We start from the raw sequence: 21,546 nt of genomic DNA on the forward strand, positions 1-21,546 counted from the left end.
CCAACACTGCACCCAGTGCTTATCCCCAGACTTCATCTCAGTTTGATGAAAGTTTAAAGGCACAAAAATTGTGAAATCAGGCCTTGTGTACTGAAACTTTCCATACTGTTTGATTTCTAACTGGCCATGGATACCCACTCGCCTGGCAGGTTAACACCCACAGAGCCAAGGAAACACGTCCTTGGATTTAATTTAAAAACTCAGCATTGAACTTACAGGTAATCCTCCCACTAGCGAGCTTTTTTCATTATTTTTAAACATTTTTTGTGTGCTTTAGCAGCAACCAAAGACCACAGATTAAACAGATAAGAAAAAGAGAGGATGCTTCACATGTGCAGGTCACACACACCATGGTCCCTGAGAGCCAGGACTAAAACTGAATGCAGCAAAGCAAATGAAAAGGACTTTTCTGTCTCATTACTGATATTGGCACAGATGCCAACATCCCACTCAGAACATGGCAGAGATGGTGCTTGGATGCATTTCTCTGACACCAGGTATTTACTGGAGTTGCCACACTGGGAGGTACATTTTGTTCCAACCCTCCACACCCTGTGGCACTGGTGTGGCCAGTCAGCTCATCACTGGGGGTGGGGGCTCATTCACTAAACTTGTTCTTCAGGTCAGATTTCCAAAACATCTTCCCACCTTTTTGCTGCTTATAACAACAGTTCCCTTGCTATCCTACCATAGTAGGTTCTGTACTTCATTTCCTGGCATAAACCACCCAAAGGGACACATCTTCTCTGGGGACTGAGGCCTTTGGTGTGACATGAGACCAGGGGACTTGGGCAGCACTTCGTAAAATGCTTTATCAACCTTTTCCAGCCCCAAGCAGTGAGGTTTTCATGGGCTATGCCCCAAAACTTACACTGATCACACACCTGGATCCACACATGGATGCCAAAAGCAGTTGTTCATATCGTGACAGTTCCTCTTCTATGGAACGGAGTAAGAAACAATCATTTCTGCTCTTAAAAGATACCTGCCTTTTAGCTATGCTTCATCGCCTGGATTTCTCTTACTGCCAGAGCTTTTAATACCAGCTTTGTTCTTTATCCAGGTCATGCTGAGATCTCTTTTCCCATGCACTCACTCCTGAAGTGCTCCTAGATAGTTTGCTGCAGTGGAATTTCCTGCCAAGGAACACTTACATTTTGCTGCCTGATATATTTCTCATTACTGCCTCAAAAATGGCAAATTCTGGTTTTCTTCCTCAAGCTAGTGGCACCCTCTGACTGACCCTGGCTGAACACCCCTGCTCAGGAACTCGCCTTTGCCTATCCTAGGTATTTCTCCATATTTAGATCATTTCCAAAGATTATCTAAATCTACCACAGACCAAATGGTTTTGTGTTGATGAAAGCATCATGTGAGACCATATGAATTGGCCATGATACTGGTGAGATCCAGCCTTATGGAAACAGGGAAAAAGGCAAAATTATCAGCAACATAATAATGAGGGTGTGTTCCAACACACCATGACCAGGTGCTCTTGCAGATTTTGTCAGTTCTCATCGCACTCGTGAGATCTCTGGGCACCCAAGGGCACATGGAGCTGAGGTGTATGATACACTGCCAGGTGTGCAGCTCCAGTGGCACTCCAGCTCAGACCTCACCAACACAGATTGGCAATAACCTACCCAGGCAGTACCTGAGCCTGCCCAGATATAAGCCTGCATGAACATCAGGTTGCAAAGAGATTCAGGGACAGGCTTTTTCTAACCTGTCATCCCTCACCCTCCCTTCAGGAGAGGCAGATCCACTCCCTGAATCACAAACAGCACTCAAGAAGCACAAGGCCAAGCGCTTCTGACTCCAGCAGAAGAAAACGTAAGAGCAAATAGTGAAATTCCATGGAGCACTTCAGAAGGATGTAGTGCCTCCTAAGCACTCACGGCTCCGGGTCACCGTGGGATGTGACACTGTGCTGTACAGACCCGAATACAGCACATCCATAGGACACCCCAGGAGTGTGACAGAGCCACACAGCACCTTTGACCTACCAGGCTGACCCCTATCACAGGATCCACTGCCCGTGAGCACATTCACAGCATTGCAGTCAGCTGCTCTGACTGATTGCTGCTCCTCATGGCTGCTGGGCTTGGTTTAACAAGCTCAGCTCCAGGCTTAAAACTATAGTTACCCAAAACTACATCCGATTTCCCAACCTTTGTTTAACTTCTCATATTAAAGTAAGTCTTTAGTACAGTGAACTCCATGCGTCCTTTCCTTGACAAAGCCGTTTCTAGCGTGGGTCTCAAGCAGCAGCACAGACGTATGGATGAATTATGGGCAGGGGGGACTCCTCTCCCGTCTGTAGCCGGGGTGAGCCCCCGGGGGGCGGGGGGTGTGAGTTCCAGCTGCTGTCACTAGAGACACGGACAGCCTGCAGCAGGGACAGATTCAGGATGGCCGGGGGTGAAGGCAGCACACACCCCATGGCAACCTCCCGTTACTCTCCGGCACGACCCAGCCTGCGAGGCACATCGGCGGTGCCCAGACTTGCACCCCAAACGGCGGGAAGGGCTGAAGGCAGTGCCAATGACTGTGCTGGGAAAACCCTGAGCGAGTCAAACACACAGGCAAGAAGCAGTGCGAGTCCTCCACCCGGAGCAGGCTGCAAAAACAATACATCAAATTTTAAAACACCAGAAGAAGGGCAGGGTGTCAATTGGGTGACGGAGCTGGAAGCGCAGCCTCCAACGCGCAAATCGGCTGAAGCGAGATCAGAAACATTCATCTTTTTTTTAGGCGCAGAGCCCTTTCAGCGCTGGGATCGGTGGGATTTTCCTGCCTGCAGAGGTCAGCACACGCAGGAACACCCGCGCCCAGCGGCGCTGGCCCCGGGGACAAGGGGCACAGGGGCACAGGGACACAGCGACGCCGGGAGCCGCTGCCCAGCCAGGGAGGCAGCAGCCGGGGCGGCTCCCGAGGGACGCGTGGGACAAGGTACGTGGGGGTTCGCGTTCGCACGAAGCGAAAGGAGTCGCGGATTTTCCTTACGCAGCCTCGCGGAAGAGGAAGCGTCCCTGACTCCGAGCGCCGCTTCCCGTGACGGCTCAAGGGCAGCGCTGGGCGACTCCAACCCTGCGTACCCAGTACCCTGCCCGGGGGCTTTCCTCCCTCCCGAGACAATAAGGCACTTTGAATTAAAGGCCTGAATATCAGAAAAGCAGGAATTAATAACACATTTGCAGGAGTTTCCAGAGTTTACGTTTCTTAAAGTAATGTAATTTTTGGGAAGGCAGCAGCCTCTTCAAGGGAAAAATCTGGTTTATTTTCCACACGCCACACCTTTTTTTACTAGCATCCTGCGATAAATCCTGCTAAACATGGGGATTACAAGTTTGGGAGTTAACGTAAATAAAGCTGAGCCCCATGGCAGGACAGAGGGAGCACAGGAAGTGCCTGTGAGCCCCAAGCCAGAAACTCCCTTAAATATTAACAGATAGTTGTGAAATATTGCCGCACTAACTGATAAAATATTGTGGACAGACTGGGGAAAGTAAAATATTGTCTGTTAAAAAATATATCATAAAACCTGCAGTTTGAGTTCTTAAAAGTACCATAAATCTCCAGTGTCCACATCATTGCAATGAGGACAGGACGGTGCCTAAATATTCATGTAACCCCCGTGCAGGTACATCATCTTGGCCAGCCTACCGAAACCACTCCTCGCTGTGCCAACACCTTCATCAGGCATCCACTGACAGGCTCCAGGATGGCTCTGCTGGAGACCAGCAAGTACTCGCAGGGCTCGGTGCTCGGCAGCGTGAATCCCGACCTGGCCAGCGAGAGGCAAACTGCTTCCTTCTGCGTGGAAAAGCTCACGGCCCTGCTGGATGGTGGTGCAGAGCAGACTCGGATACGGAGAGCGGTGGGTGAGTGAGCCCTACAAGACCCTGCTGGGGAGCTGGCACAGGCCGTGCCTGGGTGTCCCTGCTGTTCTGCTCCTCCTTTGCAGCATGGTGGGGTTTGTGCTTCTGGGCATTTGCTTATCACCCGTCTCTTAAAAAAGTAGAAGTGTGGAGCTGGAGTCTTCTCTTAGCGTAAATCAACACAACTCCTCCGCAGCCACTCCTGCTGTCTGAAGCTTTTCCTCCTCCCTGCTCCAATCCCCAGTGTCTCTGGCAGGACTGGTTAAACTGGAATACAAGAACTGAGGGTTGAGTGTCCCTATGTGAGTGGGATGTGTGCAGGGGCTTAGTGCTGCTGTGCAGCAATGCACACCATGTGTGAGCCACAGCCAGCGACCTTCCTCGGCACATCAGGCTCATCCAGGTGGGGAGTGTCTTGCATGGGTACCTCAGCCAGGCTGAGCTGCTCTCACTCGTCATGAGTGTGCCAAAAACTGACTATATGCTCAGAAGGAACAGAGGAACCCTGTCTTTTGTCTCTGTAACTACATCCGTATTATACACTTATCAAACAAGAACGGCACAGGCCGCTGGGATCACACACTTCATGGTGCCACTGGAATTCAGTGTAACCTTACATGTGAATAGACAAAGCAAAATAGAGCAGAGGCAGTTTCCAGGCAGACACAGAAATAGTGACTCTGAGTTGCTTTGCAACACTGCCATGGGCTGGTAGCATCCCAAACCAGAGCACTGGTGCTGAGCAAGACACCCAGCAGGCTCCAGCCATTAGCCACCCTCTGGGCAAAATCCAGCTAACCACAGCCCTTGCTGGAACAAAGATGGGAGCAGCAACTGGAGGCAGAGGGATCCATAGCATCTTGAGATTAGCTCAGTTGGTAAGAGCATGGTGCTAATAATGCCGAGGTTGTGGGTTCAATCCCAATTTGGGCCATTCACTTAAGAATTGGATCCTTGTGAGTCCCTTCCAACTTAAAATATTCTGTGATTTTGCCACAAAGTCATCTCTTACTCTCTGAACAAGGATGGTGCCTTACCCTGCAGGGTCACCATTTCCACTCAACAGACCCCCCAGGCCCCCTCAGTTCCCCTTCTCCTTCCCCAAACCCACTGCTTTTCAGAGTTAGACGTGACAACCCTGGGAGCCAGGACTGGCAAAATAAAACCTGCCTACAGGCAAGTGCTAATAAGTCACAGCATCAGTATCCATGGGTCCAGTCCTGCCTACTCCTCCCAAGCAAGGCTCAAGGCACTGCCTGCACCTCCCCAGCCCCAGGAGAACCAACTCTTCTGTGTTGCCTTGCAGTGGAAGCTATCCAATCCGACCCTGTATTTAGCAGAGAAAACCAGTATTTCCAGACCCAAAATGAGAGGTACGAAGCAGCAGTCAGGAAGGCTGTTCATCTCCAGAAAAAGATGCACGAGATGGGATGGACTGAGAATGGATCTGAATATAAGTACATTTACAGGTAATTTCTCTTTATTTTTTGTTAATGTAGAACTAATTTTTTCAAAGTTTTGGATGCCTACAAGAATCAGCTTTAGCAAAGGCTGGGAGAGACCAACAGCTGACAGAACAGGTTTGGATAAAAACATGGTGCGGGTTTTTATTTTAGCAGCACACTTGGGAAAAGGGAAAATGGTGGTACACAGCAGGGAACTTCTCAGAGAGCAGCACATGGGTACAGCATGATAGATCACAGCAGTTCACAGCCACAACATGATATTTCCACTTCAGCAAGCTCCCTACTTGTGCTACAGCTCTCATACCACCCCTCAGACATTTTTAAATGTATAACCAGTATTGGAAGTGGTGCTGTTGCTGTTACATTACTGACTTGCAACTAAATTAAAGATGACATTTTTTCCATCTAGAAAACCCACATTATATTAAAGGGGGGGGGGGAAGGGAAAGAAAGAAAAAACTCACCTTAGTTTTTCAGTAAATGGGAATAAAATATTTTCACAATCTTTTCTTTATAAAGTTTTCTTAATGCTTTGTGTGGGGTTGAGCTCCAGAATTCAATTACTTGCCCCTCCTTCTTTCTCCCTTTGCTAAATAAATTCCTGGCTCGCTGTTGCCTGGTGCACTCTCTACATTCCCAGTAGGAAGGTGCAAGTTCAGAAGCATCACCAGAGGGGCAAAACCCCTTACAGCTCACCACTGACACTCAGAGCCACTTTCTAGTATTTCATAGAATCCTAGCACAGTTTGGGTTGGAAGAGACCTTTAGAAGTCCAACACTCTGCAGTGAGCAAGGACATCTTCATCTAGATCAGGATGCTCAGAGCCCCGTCCAGCCTGACGTGGAATGTTTGCAGAGATGGGACCTCCACCACCGCTCTGGACAAGTTGTTCCAGTGTTTCACCACCCTCATTTAGAAAGAATTCTTCCTTATATCTAGTCTAATTCTACTTTCTTTTAGTTTAAAACCATTACCTCTTGCCCTATGGTAACAGGCCCTGCAAAAAAGTTTGTCTCCATCTATAATTTTTTATGCTAAACTCTTCACTGCCTACAGTGAGTGGGACTAATGAAGGGGGAACTCCTCCATCAAGAGCTCTTGGACCTGATCATTATATTCCCATTTAAAAGCAGCTCTCCACTCCTCCCTCAGAAGAAAAAAGAAATCCCAGCATATTTTAAAAACCTGATGAAATTCTACCCCCTCTCCCACCCAGGTGTGCTTTTATCAGGCCCCCTGATGCCGAGGGCTGTGGCAGGGCCAGCCCTGTGTTGTCCCATTTTGCTGGATTAGGAGCAGAGCTGCCTGGCAGGGCAGCTCTTGCCTAATGAAACACCAGGTGAGCACCAAGCTCTTATGACAGAATCCTGGTGCTCCTGGTGCCAGGCACAGTGAATCACTCGCACAATTTAAAAATCGAGCTTTTCAAATTGCAGCTAAAGGAATGTTATTTCTGGACAGGCTGCCAAGGATTCATTAAGTCATTTTCTGTTAATCAAAGCAATTTCCTTTTAACTTCTTTGTTCATATTTTTCCCCCCACTGTTTCAGCATGATTGATTCTCTCTCAGGGCCAGTATAAAAGAAAGGTCAGAATCATTCGTTAACAATAAAAGGTATCTATGTGGAAGGAGATGCTCACTAGAGTGCTGCAGTAAAGCAATGTGCTAACAGCCACCCAGCTACTGAGAACAGCACAGCCATTTACTTGTACATGTACCTATATCTGTGAGGTGATTCAACCAGATTTGAGGAATCCCAGGAAGAGGGACTATATTCGTCATGTTTTCTTAGGATTTCTCACACACAGAAAAAGCTTAAAACAGATTAATTTCTGATTTGCACCATGGAAATGGCTGTACCCAAGTTCTCATACACAGCTTCTGGAGTAGTGCTTTTTAGGATATATGCAGAGGATGATGGCAAAGGGCCTGACCAGACAATAAACCACGTGTTATACAGATGTATTTGAATTTTCCCACAAGAAAACAACATGTCAAGTCAGGCCAAATCTCCATGAACCCCAATATTGTTCACTGACAGCAACAGAAAGCAAACACAGCAAAAAGTACAGCAACAAACCCAACATACCAGTCTATTTCCCCAGAATGGGAAGGCTCAAAAAATCCAGATACCTGTGTGTAATTCAGTCTAATGTGCCCCACAGTGAATTGCCAGGGTTTGGGGGTTTTAAAGAAGGGTAGATTTTTTTGGTTTTTTTGACTTTTTTAGTTTAGCTTCAAAATATAAATTAAATAATCAGGAAATAAAAAAAAGATATGAAGGGCTCACAAGCCTCAGAGCCACAGGAGCTTTGGAGCCAGGCTGTGTTTTTAGCTGAGCATCTGCTACTCAGAACAGATAATTCCTCCAAGAGCAACTGAAATAATGAGTGAGCAACACTTAAGCAAACTGCTATGAAAGAAGGAACAAAAGCAGCTTGGAAGAGCTCTTTTCCTGCAACACTGTGCTGCTGCTGGCTGCTGGATAAAGTATGACAAGGCAGAAATCAAAAGGCAGCAGGTGGTACTGTCTGGTGACCACCGCAGTGCCACTGCCTCATTCATCACATGCCTGGAACTTCATTCCTTTAGAAATACCCCTTGTGCCTTCTCCACAGGGCGCTGTCCGGGGACGTCGCGTTTCTCCTTCACCGCGTCTTCATGAGAAGTATTTCGGTGCTGGGCTCTGACAAACAGATTGCCAAGTGGATTCCTCTCGCCACCCAGCTCCGGCTCATTGGAAGCTACGCCCAGACTGAACTGGGACATGGTAAGGCTGTGGGGAAAACAGTGTTTCCTTAGGACAAAAGGCTACAGCCAAATTCTCATGGAAATTTGAGTCCAAACTGTCCATCCTTCCCTGGGGACAGGGGTGGCTGGGTGGAAATGCCTCCTGCATGTTAGAGGTCGATGTCCTCAGCGTTCCTCTGCAAGCTGGAGATGCACTGGCTTTGGTTTTGTCAATATGGAAAACTTAACAAGAGCGAGGATGAAAGCCCGTGGTTGGACAGCAGGCAGTCACCAGCAGGGGAGGGGATCAGCCAGGCAGCTTGTCCAGCTGATGGCTGTCACCAGGAGCCAGGCAGATGCCCAAGTACCACAGGGCTCAAGAGATTTGTGCAAAAAATGGTGTGGGGTCATTGCAAGCATTGACCTGTGGTTCTTGTCAGAAGGGTAAACCACAAAACCCTGATAATACCCACACCAGCCCCCAGGGACCCTTCACTCCCTCCATCCTTGTGTTACACCAGAAGATAGAATTTTTTTTAAATTTCTTTTTTTAAAGGCACTTATCTTCAGGGTTTGGAAACAACAGCAGTCTTTGATATTGCTACTCAGGAGTTTATACTGAACACACCAAAGATCTCTGCCATGAAGTGGTGGCCTGGAGACAGTAAGTACCACACAAAACATTTTGGGTTTCCTCATTTGCCTCCTTTACTTACTCCACCTACCCTGCTTAAGCTCCATGTTTGAGGGCCCAGGTGCTAGCAGAGGACTTCTGTAAGAGATGCACTCATTGAGAGGCAAGAAGGGGGTTTGACCAAGTTCAAAGGCCAAGAAGGGAGCCACCATCGTCTACCAAAACCCCTTGGGTGGCAGGGCTGGAGAATTTCACTCAGGGAAACTCCTGCCTCTGCAGGAATAAATCTTCTTTCTAAATAATACTCAGGCAACCAAAAACTGCAGGGAGGTCATCAGCATAAAGGATTCAAGTCATCAGACAGTCTCAGCATAAAGGATTCAAGTGTGAAATTCTTGGCTCCCTTCAGGAAGGTATTTCACAGAAAATAACTGGAGTCACTGCAACAGCCACAGCACTTCCCACTCTCTCAGCACTGCATGAACTTTAACTGCTTATTTTTTCTCATATTCTGATGCAAAACTATTCATCCAAGTCTCGTGGGCAGCAACAGTGGCAGAATGATGGTGCAGCTTCTGAGAGCCAAGAGCAGGCTCAGCTTTAGGCTTCCAGCACCTGTGGCTCAGACTTGTGCTGAGCCCTACCTTAGTGGGACCTAACACACAATTACACTGACCACTGTTAACTGCAGAAGTGTTTGTGCTGTACCTTGTCTTAAAGGAATGGGGCTGGTTTTCTTCTTGCAGTGGGACGATCAGCGACCCACACAGTGGTCTTTGCTCAGCTGTACATCCATGGGAAGTGCTATGGCATCCATCCCTTCATCGTGCAGATACGCAGCCTTCAGGACCATTCACTCTGCCCAGGTAAACAACCCCAGGTAAACAACTCTTGTGCAGGTGCTCTGCCTATTTTGCCCTTAAATGTTTTCTAAAACATTGGGCCCAGGGAGAGTTAAAATTGCCAAAACCAAGCCAAGACAGTTACCCAAGGCATAGTTATCATTAACCTCAACCTTCTTATCTAAAGGGAAATCTAACATATCCTCAGGCATGTTCAGACCAAGCTCTCATCTTAACCAGAAGCCTGGCCTGCTCTGAGCACCTCTCCATTAACACCTCAGTTCTGGCCCCAGCCAACACGGATCCATCTGTTGATGGATCATGGAAACAAACTACCACAAGGCATTTGAATGCCTGTTTCACCCCTCAGGTGAGATCTTCCATGCTGGGGAAGAAGCAGAGCTGAACGTGCCCTTCCCTTGAGATCCCCAGCCTGACACAAAATGGGGGAGAAAAAAGTTCAAGTGGAAGTAAGCAGGCTCTGTTTTCTCCTGCTGCAGGCATAACTGCAGGAGACATTGGTCCCAAAATGAATTTTGAGGCCGTTGACAATGGCTACCTCATGCTGAAGAACGTGCGCATCCCCCGGGAGAACATGCTGAGCAAGTTTTGCGAGGTATGTATGGACTCACATCACAGACTTGGCCATCAAACTCTCATTGCACAACCAGAGAGACGACAGGGACTTGCCTAAATTTAGGACAAAAATCTTCCTTTGAGGTGTCTGCAAGTCTCTGAGGTTTTATCAAGGGCAGAAGTTACCTGAATCCTAAATGAAACTCGGTGTCAAGAATTCCACATTCAGACGCCGGGGATAACAGGGCTGGCAGAACCTATCTCAGCCAGAAACCGTAAGAGTTTGTCTCTTTAAACAGATACCTTCCATCCATCACACATAAAAACATTGTTTGCATTCAGTGAAGGATTTTTATGTCCATTTTACTCTATGCTTAGTGATTACACAGCCACCTTAGTATTGAAGAAGGCGGCATCTAACACCCTCTCTCTACTCCAGGTTCGACCAGACGGCACCTATGTAAGACAGGGGTCACAGAAGATTAATTATTTCACAATGACTGCAGTGCGCATCTCCCTCATTTCAGACGAGGTTCTGACCCCCCTCATGAAAGCCTGCACCATCGCCATCCGCTACTCCGTGGTTCGCCGGCAGTCCAAGTTAAGGCCCGGGTAATGCCACACAGCCCGCAGCCGTGGGAAGGGGACTACACACCATGTTCCCCTGCACCAGTTTGTGTTTCTGCTTTTCATCTTATCTTTCAGCCCATCACTGGCTGATTTCCTGGCCCAGACAGGGCATGACGAACATGCTCCCCCGTTATTTACATTAACGAGCTTCAGTCAAAGTACAAGAGAATGTTTACGGTTCTTTCCAAGATAAGTTTCATAGTTTGAATAGCTCAGCTGTTCAGACAGACAACTTATTTTTTATAACTGGCCTTCCCCTAATGCAATCCCATAACTCAGCAGAATCCAGACAAAGTGGACAAGTTGCTGAATTCTTATTCCATAGCATCCTACTAGTGGGTGCAATGTTAAAATACCTTCCAACATCCAGAAATCCAATATCCACGCTTTACAATGCTGAATTGTATTAGTCTGGCAAGAATCCCTGTTATTTTTAATTTGAATGGATTACAAAAATTTCCATTTAAATCTCCTGTCAAAAGCAGAAGGATCCTAATGAGAACATGGTTTGGTTCAAACACAAACCAAACAGAAGAGCGCAGCATGTTGAACAATTGTAAGAACCGATTCCAATGACTCAAATTTTTTTGAGTCTACACCCAGGGCCACAAAGACTCTGTTTGAAAAGCAGAAGTTTTTCAGGGTATAGTGGCACCATCTCCCCTGGAACAACTTGCTGTCCTTGAAGGCTTCATCCTTTTCCTCTCTCGCAGTTCCCGTTCCCCCTCTGCACTGAGCCTTTTCTGTGCTGTTAGGCTGGTTCATCAACACAGCAGAAAAATCCCTTTTCTTTTCTCAAAGGGTTTGTCTCTCCAACAGCTCAGCAAGCTGGGCAGATTTGCTGCCACACCATCAGCTCAGTCCTGTCTGCACACTGCTTCTTGGTAATGAAAAATGCTATTTTTCATTCTGTGACTGTAGCAGTAGCTATGCCTATGTCCACACTTTCCCTAGTTCATCAGCTGTCTTCCAACAGGGAACAAGAAGCAAAAATCCTTGACTACCAGACTCAGCAAGAGAAACTGCTGCCCCAGTTGGCAGCAGCCTATGCCTTTCATTTCATCAACAACTACCTGCAGGAGCTGTTTGACAGGGGGTACAGAGAGATCCAGAGGAAGAACTTTGACATGCTGCCAGAGGTGAGCTGCAGCAAGATTCATACAGCACTTCTCATCTCCAGATATCAAAGGATTTTAGCAAACTGGACAAGCATTCCTCTCGCTAGAGAACTGGAGAAAGAGGAAGCACTAGGAGATCAAATGGCATGTCCCAGGTCCACAGCCAGTCAGCAACAACATTCACTCTACCGCCCCAAATTTTTTGTTTTGGGAACTATTGCAAAGTCCTTGAAAAGCATGTCTGTTTGCTAAAAACCTCGTTCCAAGTGGCTGGTGGCACAAAGTGTTATTTCACAACTTCATCTGCAAATGCACATGCAAATACTCTCTTCTGAGCCAAAACCAAAAATGTGACTTTTTCGATGGAACAGAAGATTTTACAATTGGGTGCTTGAAATGAAAACACACTCTGAACAAAGGTGGCTGAAGCCACAGCTGGTTGAGAGAAACCCAAAAACGCATAAACTGACTACAGTGTGCCCAGCAGGAGGGTGTGCAGCATCCCAGGCAGACACCAAAGGCCAGGCTCAGGGAGATGGGTGCTACCAGCATGCAACGGGGGACCCGGCAGGGATATCATGTCCAAAAATTGCACAAGATTAAAAAAAGGAAATTTATTCTGAGGATTGTTTTAGAACACTTACACCAGTAACACTTTGCTTTTGGTTTTTTCCCTTATTTTTTAACAGCTCCATGCATTGTCTTCGGGCTTTAAAGCCGTGATCACTCACCACGGCACTGCAGCAGTGGAGATCTGCCTCCGGGCCTGTGGGGGACATGGCTACTCCCTGCTGAGTGGACTCCCTTCCTTGTATACTAAAATACTTGCCTCTTGTATTTATGAAGGGGAAAACACCATCTTGCTCCTGCAAACTGCCAGGTAACAATTCAAATGCGTTCATCTAAAAGCCTGTGCCCTCGTTTATTCAGCCTCTACCACTTCTTTTCCAAAACCAGTAAAACCAGCTACTCCTTTCTCACAGCACCTTCTAAAAATACAGCTCAGGACATAAACTATTCATGTCTTCTGTCTAACAGGCATGGAGGTGTGTGGGAATTGGATTATCTCTTCTATTTTTGGTTTGGGGACGTATGCAGGTGCTGTTCTGCATAACCTCATTTTCCTCTTTGCCTCGTAGCACAGCAAACACATTGCTATACGAGTTTTGTGGTTTATTTTTTAAGCAACCATTGTAACAATGGTACAATGTAACACAATATTGGTAAAAGTGAGGCCAGAACACAATATTGGTTAAGTGAGATTCAGAGAAAACGAAGTTGTTGGATACTGAAAGTGGATGAGTCATGCTCCAAGAACACCACCTTCCTCTGAACACGCAGACTGATGTTTATCCAGAGTGCAGGAAATACAGGAAAAAAAACTACAGCTGCTTGAACTTTTAATAATGTATGTTTTTACTAGAAGGAGAAAACCAGTGCACTTCCCAGGGACAGAGCAACCACGTAGCTCTGTGCTTGCATGCAGACACTTCTGGGCTCATTACTGCTTCTTCAAGAAGCAAGATCAACAGCAAGGTCAAGAGAAATGCTGTAACTTTTTAATGCCAGACCTGGTCAGTCTAGCTCATAGCAGAGGTGCCAAAAAATAAGGGAGTGGAGAATTCTCCTTGTACACAATCTCCGAGAAAGGGTCTCATGTTTGTTAACATAATGTGACTGTGTGTTGGGGATCACAGAGGGTAAGACCAAACCACCACTAAGATTCCCAGAGCATTAAGACTCAGGTTGCAAAGTTGATAATGTATCTAATCACCACACCGCTGAGACTGCTAAAAGCCACAGCAAGTTTCTGCTGAAAAATCCATCACTACAGGCTGCTGTAGCATTAAATACAGTAGATAGGCTACCCCTGACAGCCACCACAGATCAGGTTACTGCGAGTAACAGGCAAAACAAAAGCTCATTACTTGTTCAAGTCCGTTCTGGACCACTGCAGCACCTTGCTGCTCCATACCTGCTCCTGCTTTACTTTTTGCATGACTATTTGCTGTGTGCAGATCACCACCATACCCTGCTCTGACTTTGCTCTCTTCCCAGGTTCCTGATTAAGTGCTTCATGGCAGCCAGCGCTGGCCAGCCTGTTCCACCATCTGTCACTTATCTGGCTGCAGTGAAACCTGGGAAGTGTCCAGCCAAGAACGAGTCAGATTTTCTCAGTCCAGATATTTACACTGAGGCCTATCAACACGTGGCAGTCAGGTCAGTACGGAGAACGGGAGACATCAGAAATGTGTTCAGAGCTCAGCTTCTTCCTTCATTTCAAGGGAGGTAAAATAACATAAGTTACACAAGGATTGGCACCATCTGCTCCTGAAAGAGAAAAGGAAGACTACACAGGATTAACAGCAATGTCAGATGTTCAGTATGGAGCTTTCACACTCAGAAGTTCTTAAGCCACGTGCTACCAAACAACTATGTTCACAGAGTTGGTGGCACCATTTAAGTAAATCCCAGAATTCAGCAAATCACTGAATTGCCATCCAGTAAAACCTTTAGGCAACTGGATCCTGAGCAATTTTGTACAGAATGTTAAAATTTCACATACCTGAGAAAGGGATGTTTGTTATCAATTAACACTCCAGCAAACACACAGCCTCTCATTGTCTGTAGCCTTTCAACGACACATTCAGCCACTCAACACAAGTAATAATGGTACCATGAGTGGTCTCATTGGAATTACGTGCATGGTTATGGGCTCTATAGGTGTCATCTCTGAAAACCAGGTAAAGAGACAACCCTGCTGTCATTGAAACCAGTGTAAAAACAGAGCCACTTGCAAAATCTTTGGTGTCAATGGGAGCAGGATTTGAATCCCTGTGTAGAAAAAAAGAAACATAATGTAAGAGCAGTCCAGTATTACTATTTGTTTTGCAAACTCTCCTTACAAACACGATCCAGGAAAAGTTTACCCCTTAGTAAACTACCCTGGAAGCTGAGAAGGCAGAAATCCCCCAGTACCAGGGTGGTCTGGGTGCTTCTGCAGTTTGTTATCTACACTCAGTGTAGATAACTCCAGACGTCAGAAATGCCAGTTTGCCATTCGAGCACACACGACTCCGAATGCGAACCCCCTGCACGTGGGCTGCTCCATCCACAAACAGTGTGCCTTATGCTTTTTCAATTTTCCAGGCTCATAAGCAGCACAGCAGCTAAACTACAGGATTTGATTCAGTCTGGAGCCAAGAAGTACGACGCATGGAACCAGTGCACTGTGCAGCTGGTGCAGGCTGCAAAGGTTAGCAAAACTGATCTGCTTATTTGATGTTTGTCTTTATGATACAATATGCAACAGAAATGGCAGGATTAGCTTAAAACCTCAGTGCTGTTTATTGTTTTCTGTTGGCATCTAAGGGACACCACAAAGACCATCACCGCGGTCTGCATGGTGGAAAACTCATAGAAAGAAGCAATTCCTGATCTGAAAAATTTCCTCTCTGAAGAGGTCAGGTAGAAAAGACTAGGAGGAGGAGAAATGAAAGGGAGAAAAATACCTTCAACAGTTATGCTGCCACTGCTAGCCTAATCAGGCATCCCATATCCTGCAACAAGAACCCACCATCTCCAGCCAACATTCACCTTTCTGTAAGAGTCCAGCGTTTCTGGCTCTCAGAGGAAAGTCTTCCCAAAGCCACCCCACTGAAAGCTGGTAGAGTCACAGCAAGGGTGAAACATGGCTGGTATTTCTTCCATCTGCCTCTCTGCCAAGGAAAGATAACTGCAAGGAAAACAATGAAAACCAGTGATAAGTGCAATGTTAACTACTACCGAAAGAAAAATCAAATCAAAGTCAAATTAATAAGACATGCTTCAGATGAAGTAGGATTGGGACAGCAACATTTGTTCCCCAAAACAAGAGTTAGTGCAGAACTAAGCAGAAAACAAAGCAGGAGGGGAGAAAATACCTAAATTTTAATGAAAACTAAACCCGTCAATGTTTCTGTATCTCCAAAACCCAAAATTTTTAATATGCAATTAAGTGCAATTCCTTTGCAATTACGGTGAAAGTCTTCCTTCCTTCCTTCCTTCCTTCCTTCCTTTGCTGAGGAAAGGAAGATTTTGAAACAGATCCATGATTTTAACTTCATTGAATTTTTAATGAAAAACATCTAGTTGTAATCTACCATTCAGCCAGACTGAAATGGACTCAGCAAGAAGCCCCTGACAGGGAAAAAGGAATCGTACACATACCTGGCAGGGGTGATCACCACCATCGTGGTGGTTTCATAGTAGGGACAAGCCCCCTTGTAGTCAGTCAATTAGATGAAGTCCTTGATGAGTCAAACCTTTCTCAGCAACAGCCAAGAACCTTTCAAAACCATGGGAAGCGTTGATGCAAGCACAGATATAAATCCTTCAAAACAAGAACTCAGTGAGTAAGGGAGCAAAGACTTGATGTCAGCAGCAGCATTTTTTGTGGTCACCTGTCCTCCGTGCATCACCCCACATTTTCAATTAGACAGACTCACTGGAAGCACCAAATATTCAATGCTGAAACTTTGAAAATAAGCAGAGAAACTGTGTACTTGCCTCAAAAACAAAGGAAACCTCCCATGAACAAAGTGACTTTTAAAAATTATGTTCCCAATAATTTTTTAAATGTAAATATATTTTTAGGAGAGTGAAACGTAAGCAAAATGTTCCCATTCAAGATTACCTCTAGAAAAAGCTCTGACCAGCACCCCCTGCATACAAACCTGAACAAGTTGTTTCCTCCTGCACCCACTCAAATGGGTGGCCAAGGTCTCTGGACTTTAGAGGAGGGGAGATCATATGTCAGAGGAGCTACAATCCAACTCTCTCTGAGAAGCAAGCAGGAGAATGAACACAGATATGAGACTAGTCAGAAATAAACCATTTCTGAAGAGCCTAACATATGCAGAGGGCTGGCTGTGGTATTGTCAGTGGTGACTGTGCTGCTGGACTCCTCAGAAAATGAGATCTGGGCCCCTAAAGTTTCTTAAATAATTCCGGGACAGGAAGAGTCACCCAAAACCCTTGAGTTTGCCCCATAAGTTTAGAATCTTGATATAATTGCTGCCTTCTTGGGGCATTTCTGTATTTACTTCTTATCCCACACTTTCCCTGGAGACTCACACACACGACTGGCATAGCAGCTCTATGAAGTGATTCCTGCCAGCTCCCAGCTGCGTAGTTCAGACACTGTGGGCAGACTCCCCACACGTTAATTGCTTCAGTAGAACACTCAGCTTCTCAGGCAGGTTCTGCAGTCCATGCTGCTTCACCGTGCCAACAGGAAGAGCTTCAGTGCAGCTGTGCCATGCTTACACCCACAGCTGGGAGGAGAACTGTGCAGTGGGGGAGTGGAGCCACACAGTTCCCAACACCACAAACCACCCACAGCAGTGTCAGCATACCAAGAGTCACCCCACAGACAGGTGGGGTCAACCTGCTTCATTAGCTCTGAACCTCAGCTAATATTTATGTAATTTGGCAGTCAGACACTTTACTGGTGTCTGGCCCAGACATTATCAGTTTTCTTAAAACCACAAAAGTGGGAGGTAAGTTTGGTTGTTCTTCAGTGACGTTTCCAGAGCTGAAGCCTTGTAGACACTGATCTCAAAGTACCATGAACCCAAGGTCTTCAAGTAAAGAGGTTTTTTCTGTTGATGTACAATCAAGATTCACTTGCTAGGGGTCAACACAAGTATGTTCCAATGTGTTTCCTTCACACAAACTCTTTGCGATATTAATCAGAAATATTTAGAGTAAGTACTAACATGATTTCTGAAGCAGTTTTCTAGAGTTTACAAATACCACAGTGTTGACTGTTTACAACCCTAATTCTGTTGTCTGCTGTCGCTGTAAGACATGAATGCAAAAGGCCTGGTCACCCAGCAAACAAAGGATACAGACTGGAGAAGTGCCAAGGAAATGAAAAGGTTTTATATTCTTTGCAAGAACATTTGAGTCACTTGACCTACTAAAAGTGTTTTGAGGTGCATTCACTGTTGATTGCGTTTGTTTTCCAGGCTCACTGCCACTACATCACAGTGAAAAACTTTGCAGAAACTGTGGAAAAACTCGAGACCAAGGCTGGCATCCAGAGGATTATGAAACATCTCTGTGACCTCTTTGCACTACACGGGATCTTCTCGAATACAGGAGCCTTCTTGCATGATGGATACATATCTGCAGCTCAGATGGACATGGTCACAGCATCCTACCTGGACCTCCTGGCTGTTATTCGGTGAGCTGCTCTGGCAGGAGACACACAGCTATACAGTTTGTCCCTGTAATAGATACAAAATGGTGCTACTGTACCTATGGCAACATCTCCACACTCAATTCACCTCGTTCAGTTTTTATTTTCATTGCCTGGCAGCACTACAAATTGATTGAAACATCTACACAGAGCTTGTTTTCATGGTAAAACAGACCATGACAAGTGTCCAGCTCCTCTGCAATCTCTGGAAGTTCTGTAACATGAAATCTTAAATTATAAATGAAGAAGTCCTAACACTTTATACCATTTTTAGTAGAGCAAAAACACGAAAACATGTAGTCAGAGCAGCACTGGCAGGAAGCAGCCACAGCAACCCATCACACACTGCAGAATCTGCTCAAGCCACAGCTAATACAGCCCACTCTGTTGCCATGGCTGAGCTGCAACTGGTACCCAAACAATCCTGCCTACAGCTACTTCAGATGCATCTGCTCGACACAATTTGTCACTAACTCTGTGAATTCTGAGTTATGTTAAGGTTTTCACTTACCACAACACTCACAAAGGCCTTTTGACAAAGCATTCATCTTTCACTACTCAGTGTTGTTTGTTTAGAACAGATTATGGTGCAGAGAAGTGAGTTTTATGTAAAATTCTACTTAAGCCACATGGAGAGAAACACGAACACACCACAAGCAAGGGCTGAACAGGGCTGAGCCAAAGAGCAAGGCTTTTCAGAACTGATCATGGAATCTCAGTTAAGTGATGAGCTCAACATAACATTTGCAAAAGACTAACATGTTGTTGCCTCTGGAATTCATTGCAACTTCTGTTTTAGTCCATGCCTTGTTAACAGGATTCAAGAATGAAGTGAGTATTTACATATTTACAATTAGTAGAAAGAATACAAACACTTCCTGGTCTGTAGCAAAATCTCAGCCTTTCCCAAACCCCCGAAGAGCCCTTACTCAAAAGGAACTGGGAAGATGCAAATGCCAACATTTGAGCAAAACATTTTGCATCCCGGTACCTTGGGTGTGAGGTACAGCCAGCATGACTTCCTACACGCAGGACAGTGGGAGGACAAGGAAAGAGAAACCATCTCCTGCTTAGAAGAGCTGCTGCCTGTGCTGCAGCTCTCAGTTGCTGTCAGACTGGCTCCTGGTGTGGGTCAGGGTTGCTTTGCTCTTAGAGCCACAAAGAGAATAAAATACGTCAACACCTCATGACGAGGTAATAGAAATATTGAAAGGTAGATGGAGGTTGGAGATCAACAAAGCACTTCACATCAATCCAATAGCAACCTTATTCCATTTTATAAGACAAACACCCACAGCGTCAGAAAAATAAGACAAAAATCAAAAAAAAGAACTGGTAGAGACTGCTGAGAAAACATCTGACGTGAGATTGAGTCCTGAATTAGGGAATTAGGGACAGAGCCCAGGTGATTACAAGACCCTGCAAACTCCCATTCAACAGCACAGACAACTCAGGGTATTAGTAGAACATCGTAGAACTGTTAGGGTTGGAAGGGACCTCTGGAGATCATCTAGTTCAATTCCCCTGCCAAGGCAGGGTCACCTAGAGATGCCTCTGAGGAATCAAAAGAAGCAGGCTTTTCCCCCCAGTATAGACAAGGAGAAAAACTGGCACAAGACCTTCTAGGCTGAGGAACCTGGACAACTGACTTCCAAGTTTATCTTTTATCTTCTCCCCTTACAAAGCAATACCTGCTTCAGTAACACAAATGTCACTGCTCTGCTCCGTAGGAAGGACGCCGTTCCACTGGTGGATGCCTTTGACTTCACAGACAAGAGCCTGAACTCGGCGCTGGGCAGTTACGACGGGCAGGTTTATCAGCGGCTTTACGAGTGGGCTCAGAAGTCCCCCACCAACAAGGTATGGATGGGTTACAGCCAGACAACTTCCCCATTAGCCAGAGCAGAAACTGTTTGCTTTCCTTCTAATAAAAGTAATACAGATGAAAGACATGAGCTTTCAATTCCTTGTATCTCACTCTGAACAATGACACTCCAATCGTGCCACCCATAGTCTGAGCTCAGACATTTAACTTAAAAATGAGTTAGAGCCTGCAGAGTACTAGAGCCTGTGCCAGGGAGCTGGGCTGTCATGTGCCACTCATGTGGTTTTGGTTCTTAAATTTGTATCACTGAGGTTACATTGTACAAAATAAGCTAAAATAAGTCTGTTTACATATTATGAAACAGCACTAAATGCAGGGTATTTTATATACACTGATACTAGTGCAAAACTTGAGTTTTTTAATAATATGTTTAACCAGAATGAGTATAAATGTTAAACAAGGCAATTTCATCCTTCATGGTCTTTAGAACTTTACTTTCTCTTCTTAAGTCATCCATATTGTGGAGTAATGTAAAATTCTGCACGATGTAAATATGCATTGCTCTGTTTGAAAACTCATTTTGCCCTGAATGAGATTTTTACTGTGTTAATCAGTAGCCCTTTGAAATCCTACAGCTAAACACAAAATTTGCCTTCAGCAAACATTCAGGTCCAAGCATATTTTTTGAAGTTAAATAGTATTCTGTCCCATTTGAGATGAGTTGTGTGCTGGTTATGAAGGACAGCACATACTATAGGGAACGAGATCTTACACACAGTTGAAATAGCTGGTGGTTTGTTGTTTGCTATTTTTTTTTAATAGTCTAGCTATTCCGGAGATTGTTCTTAAGAAAAAAATTATAGCCTTTCTGTTCTTAATTGCCATTAATTCCCTTCCACATTCTCTTTCTGAACAGATGAGCCCAGCCTACGAGAGGTATTTGAAGCCACTTCTTCACAACGCACTATCGAAATTATAAAGGACGTGTTCCAAGTGAAGGACACACGTTTCCTCCTGTTCTTTGTGCAGCAGTACATTTATGAAGCATCAGTAATGACTAATCAGACTAATCAGAATTAATAATCAGTTGCTTACTTGCAGTTACAACAAGTATGAAAGATTCTCAGCGAGCCATTTGCAATTAGACAGACGCCAAGCAGCACTGAGTGGTACCCACTGCTATGAGACAGCCCAGGAATGGTCCAGGGTTCACTGTTTTCTAACCTGAAGTGTCCTGACAGCATCAAAACAAACAGCTTCCTTATTCTTTTTCTAAATCCACTATATGATGATTAAGGAAGAAAAAAAAAAAAACCCACCACCACATTATGAACCCCCTTCTCAGGGTGTTGGAACTATACAGTGCCTTCAAAAAAAACCCCAAAACAACCAACTGTACTGAAAAATCCAGTGAAGGTAAAATTATGATCCTTCGTTTCTAAGAACAACTTGTTCTCTTCAATCAAAAAGTATATTAGAAAGTACATCTGTTTGGACAATTAAAATAGCTCTTGACTTGCTCAGCAGTGGAATATTCCTGCCTAATGAAGATTCAGACAAAGCTGATGCCAGCTTCAGTCTGCAGAATTTACCTTCCC

General features: G+C 45.4%; 1 protein-coding gene across 2 annotated transcripts; it reads left to right on the forward strand.

Annotated features, from left to right (window-relative positions):
• Positions 1-2,829: 2,829 nt before the first annotated feature.
• On the forward strand, positions 2,830-21,390 carry ACOX2 (acyl-CoA oxidase 2). 2 transcript variants are annotated; one of them, XM_032699446.1, is made up of 15 exons: positions 2,830-2,952; positions 3,644-3,884; positions 5,188-5,350; positions 7,965-8,119; positions 8,636-8,743; positions 9,460-9,579; positions 10,056-10,171; positions 10,571-10,743; positions 11,738-11,900; positions 12,569-12,759; positions 13,938-14,099; positions 15,030-15,135; positions 17,891-18,108; positions 19,854-19,983; positions 20,865-21,390. In XM_032699446.1, the coding sequence occupies exons 2-15, from the start codon at positions 3,725-3,727 to the stop codon at positions 20,925-20,927; spliced, it is 2,028 nt and encodes a 675-aa protein (XP_032555337.1). In that variant the 5' UTR covers positions 2,830-2,952; positions 3,644-3,724; the 3' UTR covers positions 20,928-21,390. The 2 variants fall into 2 exon arrangements, with proteins under 2 accessions (XP_032555337.1, XP_032555338.1); XM_032699447.1 differs by having other exon boundaries at positions 7,968-8,119.
• Positions 21,391-21,546: the final 156 nt, after the last annotated feature.

Source organism: Chiroxiphia lanceolata, chromosome 11 (assembly GCF_009829145.1).
Source record: "Chiroxiphia lanceolata isolate bChiLan1 chromosome 11, bChiLan1.pri, whole genome shotgun sequence".
Classification (NCBI taxonomy): domain Eukaryota; kingdom Metazoa; phylum Chordata; class Aves; order Passeriformes; family Pipridae; genus Chiroxiphia; species Chiroxiphia lanceolata.

Excerpts from the sequence above, each read along its gene's own strand:
- ACOX2 (XM_032699446.1), top strand. The coding sequence starts at position 3,725 with ATGGCTCTGCTGGAGACCAGCAAGTACTCGCAGGGCTCGGTGCTCGGC. Across the intron at positions 5,351-7,964 it reads GAATATAAGTACATTTACAG|CAGGGCGCTGTCCGGGGACG; the intron begins GTAATTTCTCTT and ends GTGCCTTCTCCA. Across the intron at positions 10,172-10,570 it reads TGCTGAGCAAGTTTTGCGAG|GTTCGACCAGACGGCACCTA; the intron begins GTATGTATGGAC and ends TCTCTACTCCAG.